The sequence below is a fragment of the Sphaeramia orbicularis genome, unplaced genomic scaffold, assembly GCF_902148855.1.
Source record: "Sphaeramia orbicularis unplaced genomic scaffold, fSphaOr1.1, whole genome shotgun sequence".
Lineage (NCBI taxonomy): Eukaryota > Metazoa > Chordata > Actinopteri > Kurtiformes > Apogonidae > Sphaeramia > Sphaeramia orbicularis.
Genome location: NW_021941620.1, coordinates 167,662 through 178,982, shown reverse-complemented (window position 1 = coordinate 178,982; position 11,321 = coordinate 167,662). Strand labels below are relative to the sequence as shown.

General features: G+C 46.3%; 1 protein-coding gene across 1 annotated transcript; it reads right to left on the bottom strand.

The window, feature by feature from the left end:
• Window positions 1-991: 991 nt before the first annotated feature.
• LOC115416549 (globoside alpha-1,3-N-acetylgalactosaminyltransferase 1-like) lies at window positions 992-10,164 on the bottom strand. Its single transcript, XM_030130349.1, has 10 exons — window positions 10,041-10,164; window positions 8,784-9,140; window positions 5,855-5,881; window positions 4,411-4,599; window positions 3,861-3,893; window positions 3,517-3,651; window positions 3,313-3,445; window positions 2,551-2,746; window positions 1,599-1,818; window positions 992-1,438 (listed from the first exon to the last, which is right to left on the bottom strand). The coding sequence occupies exons 2-10, from the start codon at window positions 8,840-8,842 to the stop codon at window positions 1,297-1,299; spliced, it is 1,134 nt and encodes a 377-aa protein (XP_029986209.1). The 5' UTR covers window positions 8,843-9,140; window positions 10,041-10,164; the 3' UTR covers window positions 992-1,296.
• Window positions 10,165-11,321: the final 1,157 nt, after the last annotated feature.

The following is an 11,321-nucleotide window of genomic DNA, read 5'->3' as shown; positions in this document are numbered from 1 at the left end:
GAAGAAACATTCACTCCTAAAGATCCCACTCAGGTCCAGAACCTGGGTCAGAAGTGGTGGATGTTCCGTCCAGGTCCAGGTCCAGGTCTACGTCCTGCTCCTCTGTTCTCCTCCCTGTGATCTGCACACGCTCACATCGCTCCCTCTCTCTCTCCTTCATCTCCAGGTCTCTCCACCCTCTCTCTCTCTCTCATTCTCATTCCTCACTTGTCGCTCGCCCACTGAAATGAAATCATGTCTGTTAAGCCCCGCCCACACAGACACACAAACACAAAGGGTCTGTTAAGGGGTGGGTCTGTTAAGGGTGTGTCTGTTAGGGGTGGGTCTGTTAAGGGGTGGGTCTGTTAAGGGTGGGTCTGTTAAGGGTGTGTCTGTTAGGGGTGTGTCTGTTAAGGGTGTGTCTGTTAAGGGGTGGGTCTGTTAAGGGTGGGTCTGTTAAGGGTGTGTCTGTTAAGGGTGTGTCTGTTAGGGGTGGGTCTGTTAGGGGTGGGTCTGTTAAGGGGTGGGTCTGTTAAGGGTGGGTCTGTTAAGGGTGGGTCTGATAAGGGGTGGGTCTGTTAAGGGTGTGTCTGTTAAGGGTGTGTCTGTTAAGGGGGGGTCTGTTAAGGGGTGGGTCTGTTAGGGGTGGGTCTGTTAAGGGGTGGGTCTGTTAAGGGTGGGTCTGTTAAGGGTGGGTCTGATAAGGGGTGTGTCTGTTAAGGGTGTGTCTGTTAAGGGTGTGTCTGTTAAGGGGGGGTCTGTTAAGGGGTGGGTCTGGTGGTGTTGGATGTCAGACACATGACCGCGGACAGCAGGTCACATGACCGTCCACCAGGGGACAGTGGACTCAAACCAAAGCGGTTTAGATTGGACTCAGAAGTGAATGGTTCATCCAGTTCATTCATTCATTAAACCTTCATTTCAGAAAAATGTGACAAAAATGTGAAATCACTTCTTGCGTCATAAAAAAATTAAAGTGAAATAAAACCAGTGGTGATACGTTCAAGGTGAATAGGAGTCACAGAACTTCAACCTTTATTTCATCACATATTCAGTGGTTTTGAGTTCTGACGGTGGATTCAGTTCAGATGGTTTTACACAAGATACAGACTGAGATCACATTCAGATCAGATTCAGATCATATCAGGAGGAAGGGCTTGGACTAATATATGGACGTGGTTGGTTATATTCTGGTTCAGCTCTTAGAGATCTGGTCCAGTTTATTACAGTCTGATCTGGTCCATGGTGGTCCGGTCCAGTCCGGTCCTTTTGTGCTGTTCCAGTCCATTCCAGACTGGTCCGGTCCGGTCTGGTCCGTCAGACGTTGGGTCGGATGGCGGCGTAGTTCTTGACGACCCCAGAGAAGCGTACAACGCGGACCTCTGGGTTCCGGGGTTTGAAGTCCTGCCACAGGTACTCTGGAGACAGGACCTTAGTGGGTTTATTGACCCACATGTACCTGGACACACAGAACCAGAACCCGGTTACGATCAGAACCACAACTGAAAAGTATAACTAACAGAAGACAAACACACTGAACCTGGACCCTGAACCTGGATCTGAACCCTGACCTAGAACCTGACAATGTGACCCTGTTTGGACCTGTCCTGGTCTCCTACCTGTTCAGGTGACTCTCCTCTTGCCAGGCGGCCTCTATTCCGTCTTTGGCGTCGTCTTCAAAGTTGGTCCTGCAGGTCTGGGCCAGCAGCCGGACCTGGTCCAGGGTTCCTCCGAAGGCCCCCCCGCAGTAGTAGAAGTCTCCTTGTCCATGTGGGATGAAGGCCCTGGACTCTGGTCTGCGTTCGTACGGAAACCTGCTGCGATCGTCCCTGTAGTAACCTGACAGACAAGAGGGCCAAAGTGGGCCAAAGTGGGCCAAAGTGGGCCAAAAAGGGCCAAAGTGGACCAAAGAGGGCCAAAGTGGACCACTGCTGGCCAAAGTGGACCAGAGGGCCAAAGTGGACCACTGCAGGCCAAAGTGGACCCACTTAAGGCCAATGTCAAATGGAGCCTTTTATTTACGACCCCCCCCCCCCCCATTATAAGTATTATAATTACTATGGAAACAGACTAACACCCCCCATCCCCCCTCCCATTATAAGTATTAGACATTATATTATATTTTATAATTTTTACTTCAACCGACCAATGAACACACAGCACTAACATCAACCCTCAGACCAGTACCAGACCAGTACCAGTGGTACCAGACCAGTACCACACTGACAGAGAGTGAACCTGGATCAGTTTGTCTGATCACACTATTGGACCGACAGTAAACATGAGGAACTACGAATACAGACATGAGACCAGTGTGTGGACAGAGTAGTATTAATATGCATTAGTATTAGTACTAGCATTAGTACTAATACTAGTACTAATGCTAGTACTAGTATCAGTACTAATATTAGTATTAGTACTACTATTAGTATTAGTACCATTATTAATATTAGTATCAGTCCTAGTGCTTGGGTCCTGGTTCGGTCCGACCCTCCGCTCCTGGACTTTGTTGTGAATCTGAACCCCTCAGATTGGACCTAGTTCTTCTGGTTCTGGGGTACAGTCACTGACCTGGATGGACCACGCCCACCAGACCCCCCAGGGACTCCGCCCCCCAGTGTCCGTGGAACTTGGAGTCCACGTCCAGACAGAAGATGAAGTGGGCGGAGTTCCACAGCTGGTCCTGGATCAGGTTCTGGATCAGCTCCATCCGACGAGCCGAGATCTCCTGCCAACGCCGGGAACTGGGCACTGAACGCACCGTCAGCTGGGAGGGGCCAGAGGAGGCGGAGTTAAAGAGGGGCCAGAGGAGGTGGAGTTAAAGAGGGGCCAGAGGAGGTGGAGTTAAGGGTGGGCAGGACTGAAGGGTGACAGTGCACCTGCCCCAAAGATGGTCAAGGGAGACCCCACAGCAGCTGAACACAGGCCAGGACACACACACACACACACACACACACACACACACACACACACACACACACACACTCTCCCAGGGCCAGGCAAAGCTCTGCCGCCTGAGCCCAGGAGCCCCCCCCCTCCACCCCACCCAGCACACCAGGCTGCCCCAGACAGCCACCTGCTGTGGGCCAGTGCACCCCCCCCATGCCATGGCCACGCCTCCCAGGGCCACACACCCCGCCCAGCTCCCACCCTCAAACCCCACCCCACACACACACACACGCACACACACACACTTACACCTACATGTATAAACACCTGTCTGCCGGCGGCCATCTTAACTGAGGTCATGGTTACCTGTCTGTTGGCAGCCATCTTAACTGAGGTCATGGTTACCTGTCTGTTGGCGGCCATCTTAACTGAGGTCAGGTTTACCTGTCTGCCGGCGGCCATCTTAACTGAGGGCACGTCTTGGGGCTGGTCGGTGAACACGTACATGTGCACTCTGAAACCAACGAAGAAGTGCTCCTCAGCCGTCTCCAGGAAGTCCTTCAGGAACATGGTGTACCTGCGCACAGGGTCAGAGGTCAAAGCCGGACAGGTGCATTGTGGGAATGGCATGGCGGTCAACCCACGTACTTTCCAACGGCAAATACGGTGGCAGCGACAGTGATGTTCTTGGGTTTGTAGATACTGTCCATGAGGACGGGGTCGAAGGTCCCCTCCCACACCACCGGGGCCAACCAGGGGGTGACGGAGACCACGTCAGTCCGCCTGGGGGGGGGACAAGGAGAAAGAGGAGGAGTCAGAGGAGGAGACAAAATCTTTTTGTGTTTAATTATCATCATATATAAATTATCATCTGTTCAAATGAGAGTACATGATGAGTCATGTGACCTGCTGCGGTGCGTCATGTGACCTGTACTGTGTCATGTGACCTGCTGCGGTGCGTCATGTGACCTGTACTGTGTCATGTGACTCACCCCTGTGTGATGCTGGGCTGGTGGTAGATCAGACTAAAACACAAACAGATTCAAACAGATCGACGTCAAAACGACTGTAACCAAAGACAGTTCAGACTGGACTAAAGATATGTGTAAAAAACAGAAGAAAAAGAAGCAAACCAGGAAGACATGAGGAAAGTTCAGCATCTGTCCAATCACAAGAAAGATAAACAATAATAAAAGATAAGAGGAGAAGCTAAGAGGAGAAACGAGGAGGAGGAACGAGGAGGAGAAACTAAGAGGAGGAGAAACGAGGAAGAGAAAGGAGGAGGAGAAAGGAGGAGGAGAAGCTAAGAGGAGAAGCGAGGAGGAGGAACGAGGAGGAGAAACAAGAAGGAGAAACGAGAAGGAGAAAGGAGGAGGAGAAACGAGGAGGAGGAGAAACAACGGCAGAGAAGAAAAGACCAAACACTAGAAAAAGAAAAATGCAAACAATTAACAGCATGAGGAGGTGAAGAAAGAGAAGAGATGAGGAGGAGGAGGAGCAGCAGTAGTCTGACAGTTTCCTCCTCTGTTCAGTTCCTCTTACTGTTCTGGATCCTCCAGATGGAACTCGCATCCAGGGTTCACTGAGGGGTCCTGAGAACCAGATCCAGATCTAGACCCGGGACCAGATCCAGAAACAGATCCAGACCCAGAACCAGACATGGATCCAGAAACAGACCCAGACCCAGACCCAGGACCAGACTCAGGACCAGATCCAGAATCAGACCATGACCTGTAGGACAAACAGGACAGCAGTTTTTAAGGGTTAGGGTTAAGACGTCCAGTTTTTTTAAGGGTTGGGTTAAGACGTCTAGTTTTTTTTTTTAAGGGTTAGGGTTAAGATGTCCAGTTTTTAAGGGTTAGGACGTCCAGTTTTTAAGGGTTAGGGTTAAGACGTCCAGTTTTTTTAAGGGTTGGGTTAAGACGTCTAGTTTTTTTTAAGGGTTAGGGTTAAGACGTCCAGTTTTTAGGGTTAGGGTTAAGACGTCCAGTTTTTTTTAAGGGTTAGGGTTAAGACGTCCAGTTTTTAAGGGTTAGGGTTAAGACGTCCAGTTTTTAAGGGTTAGGGTTAAGACGTCCAGTTTTTTTTTAAGGGTTAGGATTAAGATGTCCAGTTTTTAAGGGTTAGGACGTCCAGTTTTTAAGGGTTAGGACGTCCAGTTTTTAAGGGTTAGGACATCCAGTTTTTAAGGGTTAGGGTTAAGATGTCCAGTTTTTAAGCATTAGGGTTAGGACATCCAGTTTTTAAGGGTTAGGACATCCAGTTTTTAAGGGTTAGGGTTAAGACATCCTGTTTTTAAGGGTGAACTTAAGGCTGTCTAAGGCTTTAAAAACTCTTGTCCAGTTCCTAATTATTTTGATTCCACATCAAACATTAAAACTTTGATGAATCAACTAAACTGTTTCTGTCATTGCTTTAATTTAGTTTTGGGCAAAAACTGGATGAATGGAACTGACCAACGACTGGAACTGACCAACGACTGGAACTGACCAACGACTGGAACTGACCAACAATGACGAATGGAACTGACCAACGACTGGAACTGACCAACGAGTGGAACTGACCAACGATGACGACTGGAACTGACCAACGATGATGAGTGGAACTGACCAACGATGATGAGTGGAACTGACCAACGATGATGAGTGGAACTGACCAACGACTGGAACTGACCAACGACTGGAACTGACCAACGACTGGAACTGACCAACGATGACGAATGGCACTGACCAACGAGTGGCACTGACCAACGATGACGAATGGAACTGACCAACGAGTGGAACTGACCAACGACTGGAACTGACCAACGATGACGAATGGCACTGACCAACGAGTGGCACTGACCAACGAGTGGAACTGACCAACGACCAATGAGAACGCAGTGACCATGTGTTTGTTGGTCAGTGTTTGTCCAGATTAAACCCAAACTGAGGTTCAAACCTAGACGGTCAATGTTAACAGTGGAATCAGGTGTGTGTTGTGTTACCTGTGCAACTGGGAGACGTAGAGCAACCTGTGGAAACAAAGAAGAGCAATAACCAATGAAAGCAATTAGTAATACATGAAAACACATTAATAACAACCAACTAAACCGGCAACATCAAAAGTAAACAACCAACTAAACCGGCAACATCACAAGTAAACAACCAACTAAACCGGCAACATCACAAGTAAACAACCAACTAAACCGGCAACATCAAAAGTATACAACCAACTAAACCGGCAACATCACAAGTAAACAACCAACTAAACCGGCAACATCACAAGTAAACAACCAACTAAACCGGCAACATCAAAAGTAAACATCAAAAGTAAACAACCAACTAAACCGGCAACATCACAAGTAAACAACCAACTAAACCGGCAACATCAAAAGTAAACAACCAACTAAACCGGCAACATCAAAAGTAAACAACCAACTAAACCGGCAACATCACAAGTAAACAACCAACTAAACCGACAACATCAAAAGTAAACAACCAACTAGACCGGCAACATCACAAGTAAACAACCAACTAAACCGGCAACATCAAAAGTAAACAACCAACTAAACCGGCAACATCAAAAGTAAACAACCAACTAAACCGGCAACATCACAAGTAAACAACCAACTAAACCGGCAACATCAAAAGTAAACAACCAACTAAACCAGCAACATCAAAAGTAAACAACCAACTAAACCGACAAAATCAAAAGTAAACAACCAACTAAACCGATAACATCAAAAGTAAACAACCAACTAAACCAGCAACATCAAAAGTAAACAACCAACTAAACCGGCAACATCAAAAGTAAACAACCAACTATACCGGCAACATCAAAAGTAAACAACCAACTAAACCGGCAACATCAAAAGTAAACAACCAACTAAACCGGCAACATCACAAGTAAACAACCAACTAAACCGGCAACATCACAAGTAAACAACCAACTAAACCGGCAACATCAAAAGTATACAACCAACTAAACCGGCAACATCACAAGTAAACAACCAACTAAACCGGCAACATCACAAGTAAACAACCAACTAAACCGGCAACATCAAAAGTAAACATCAAAAGTAAACAACCAACTAAACCGGCAACATCACAAGTAAACAACCAACTAAACCGGCAACATCAAAAGTAAACAACCAACTAAACCGGCAACATCACAAGTAAACAACCAACTAAACCGGCAACATCACAAGTAAACAACCAACTAAACCGGCAACATCAAAAGTAAACAACCAACTAAACCGACAACATCACAAGTAAACAACCAACTAAACCGGCAACATCAAAAGCAAACAACCAACTAAACCGGCAACATCAAAAGCAAACAACCAACTAAACCGACAACATCAAAAGCAAATAACCAACTAAACCGACAACATCAAAAGCAAACAACCAACTAAACCGACAACATCAAAAGTAAACAACCAACTAAACCGACAACATCAAAAGTAAACAACCAACTAAACCGACAACATCACAAGTAAACAACCAACTAAACCGGCAACATCACAAGTAAACAACCAACTAAACCGACAAAATCACAAGTAAACAACCAACTAAACCAGCAACATCACAAGTAAACAACCAACTAAACCGGCAACATCAAAAGTAAACAACCAACTAAACCGGCAACATCACAAGTAAACAACCAACTAAACCATCAACATCAAAAGTAAACAACCAACTAAACCATCAACATCAAAAGTAAACAACCAACTAAACCAACAAAATCAAAAGTAAACAACCAACTAAACCGATAACATCAAAAGTAAACAACCAACTAAACCAGCAACATCAAAAGTAAACAACCAACTAAACCGACAAAATCAAAAGTAAACAACCAACTAAACCGGCAACATCAAAAGTAAACAACCAACTAAACCGACAACATCAAAAGTAAACAACCAACTAAACCGGCAACATCCCAAGTAAACAACCAACTAAACCGGCAACATCCCAAGTAAACAACCAACTAAACCGGCAACATCACAAGTAAACAACCAACTAAACCGACAACATCACAAGTAAACAACCAACTAAACCGACAACATCACAAGTAAACAACCAACTAAACCGGCAACATCACAAGTAAACAACCAACTAAACCGATAACATCAAAAGTAAACAACCAACTAAACCGACAACATCAAAAGTAAACAACCAACTAAACCGGCAACATCCCAAGTAAACAACCAACTAAACCGGCAACATCCCAAGTAAACAACCAACTAAACCGGCAACATCACAAGTAAACAACCAACTAAACCGACAACATCACAAGTAAACAACCAACTAAACCGACAACATCACAAGTAAACAACCAACTAAACCGGCAACATCACAAGTAAACAACCAACTAAACCGATAACATCAAAAGTAAACAACCAACTAAACCGGCAACATCAAAAGCAAACAACCAACTAAACCGGCAACATCAAAAGCAAACAACCAACTAAACCGACAACATCAAAAGCAAACAACCAACTAAACCGGCAACATCCCAAGTAAACAACCAACTAAACCGATAACATCACAAGTAAACAACCAACTAAACCGACAACATCACAAGTAAACAACCAACTAAACCGGCAACATCCCAAGTAAACAACCAACTAAACCGACAACATCAAAAGCAAACAACCAACTAAACCGGCAACATCACAAGTAAACAACCAACTAAACCGATAACATCACAAGTAAACAACCAACTAAACCGACAACATCAAAAGTAAACAACCAACTAAACCGATAACATCAAAAGTAAACAACCAACTAAACCGATAACATCAAAACATCTGTAATGTTATTGTGTGTTGTATTTGTAGTACTTGTACTACATGTACAACTTGTAGAGCATGTAGTACATTAAGCACTTGTAGTAGTTGCAGTACTTGTAGTATTTGTAGTACTTGTACTCACCCCAGGAGCAGACCCGTCACTGTGGCTCCAACGAGAACTTTATAACTGAAGGAAAACATCTCAGACCAGAAGAAGGACGACTCAGTGGTCCTAGACCCAGTCCAGACGATCACAGACCTGATCCAGGACTCAGTGGTCCTAGACCCAGTCCAGACGATCACAGACCTGATCCAGGACTCAGTGGTCCTAGACCCAGTCCAGACGATCACAGACCTGATCCAGGACTCAGTGGTCCTAGACCCAGTCCAGACGATCACCGACCTGATCCAGGACTCAGTGGTCCTAGACCCAGTCCAGGTGTGTGATGGTGCGTTGTGGATCTGGTCCAGATGAAGGCTCTGGGTTCATATTCTGGGTCTGAAAAACACCAGCAGAGGAACGGGTTAATGTCATAGAACCAGGAGAATGTCTGCAGAACCTGGACCATCCTGCAGAACCTGCACCACCCACAGTCCAGACTGGGCTGATCCTTAACGGGGTTCAGGGTTCAGTAGGTGTTCAGTAGGACACAACAACAACACTAACAACACCACCACCACCACCACTAATACCAACCCTGCACATACTGTTGTTTTCTTTTGTCATGGGTCCAGCTGATGTCATCATGTCAATCACCTGCACATATGTGTACACTTTAAATTCAACTGAACCCACACACACACACACACACACACACACACACACACACACACACGTTTTCATAAACATTCATAAAAGGAAATGGAAGAAAAATATTAAAAACATTCATTAAAGTTGAACTGTGACCTACTTTTCCCTAAATGTAATCAGATTACTCCCATCTGTTCTGGGTCACAGGTAAACTATGAACCCACTGAGTCTGAATTCAACCAGGAATTCTGCTGCACATGTGTAAACAAACACACAAACAAACAAACACACACACAAACAAATATAAAACAATAGCCCCTCCTTTCCCTTCTGGGGGGGGGGGGGGGGGGGGTGTTAATAACACTAACTCTACCAAACAGCTGACGTCATTGAAACAACACTGAACCCTGTGGTCAGTCAGAGTCCGGCTCCAGGATCCGAACCGATCCGGATCCGGTCCTTTAAACCCGGTTCACACTCATGAACTAATGATTATCGATCAGATTCGGTTTCACTGTTTCCGGGTCACTTCGACCACACACCGCGAGGACGCGAACCCGGACCGGGAACAGGACTAGGACCCAGACCCAGACCCGGATCCTGGGTCCGGGTCCGGGTCCACACCCAGAATAAAGCCAGAGTACTGACCTGAACAGAACCGAACTCACTGCGGCTGCGGCTCCTCAGGCGCGTGCAACCAGGAAGTGACAGCCTGCCGTAGACACGCCCATTTATAGGACCCGCCACGTGATCCAGATAGGCAGGGTACAGAACCCGGACCCGGACCAGGTCCTGGACTGGGTTTACGTGGACCGGGTATAGACACAGACCCGAACTTCTGGTTCTGCTGGACCCAAAATAAAACAAGTGAAGGACCAGGATATGGAACAGGATCTGGACCAGGGTCTGGACCCGGATCTGGACCTGGATCTGGAACAGGATCTGGACCAGGTTACTCTGGTCCTAGTTGAGGGTCTGGACCTGGACTCTCAGTTCTTATGTTCCTTCAGAACCGGATCCTTCTGGCTCCAGTTTTTCCTCTTTTCAAATAAACACCTGTTTCAGACTCTAGATCAGGTCTTTCTGGGTCAGTTCTAGATCAGGTCCTTCTGGGTCAGTTCTCAGAAACTATTGAAAAAGTTTATAATAATAATAATTTTAAAAAAAAAAGAAAAAGAAAAAAGAAGAAGAAGAAGAAAAAAAAAAAGAGGAAAACTTCATAGAAAAAAAAAGAAAGAAATTCTGATGAACAGCGAGTTTGAGTTCAGACCAGCAGGATCCACTTCAGACCAGCAGGATCCACTTTAGACCAGGAGGATCCACTTTAGACCAGCAGGATCCACTTCAGACCAACAGGATCCACTTCAGATCAGCAGGATCCACTTCAGACCAGCAGGATCCACTTCAGATCAGCAGGATCCACTTCAGACCAGCAGGATCCACTTTAGACCAGCAGGATCCACTTCAGACCAACAGGATCCACTTCAGATCAGCAGGATCCACTTCAGACCAGCAGGATCCACTTCAGATCAGCAGGATCCACTTCAGACCAGCAGGATCCACTTCAGACCAGCAGGATCCACTTCAGACCAGCAGGATCCACTTTAGACCAGCAGGATCCACTTCAGATCAGCAGGATCCACTTTAGATCAGCAGGATCCACTTCAGACCAGCAGGATCCACTTCAGACCAGCAGGATCCACTTTAGATCAGCAGGATCCACTTCAGACCAGCAGGATCCACTACAGACCAGCAGAAACCACTTTAGACCAGCAGGATCCACTTCAGACCAGCAGGGTCCACTTTAGACCAGCAGGATCCACTTCAGACCCGCAGGATCCACTACAGACCAGCAGAACCCACTTTAGACCAGCAGGATCCACTTTAGACCAGCAGAATCCACTTTAGACCAGCAGGATCCACTTCAGA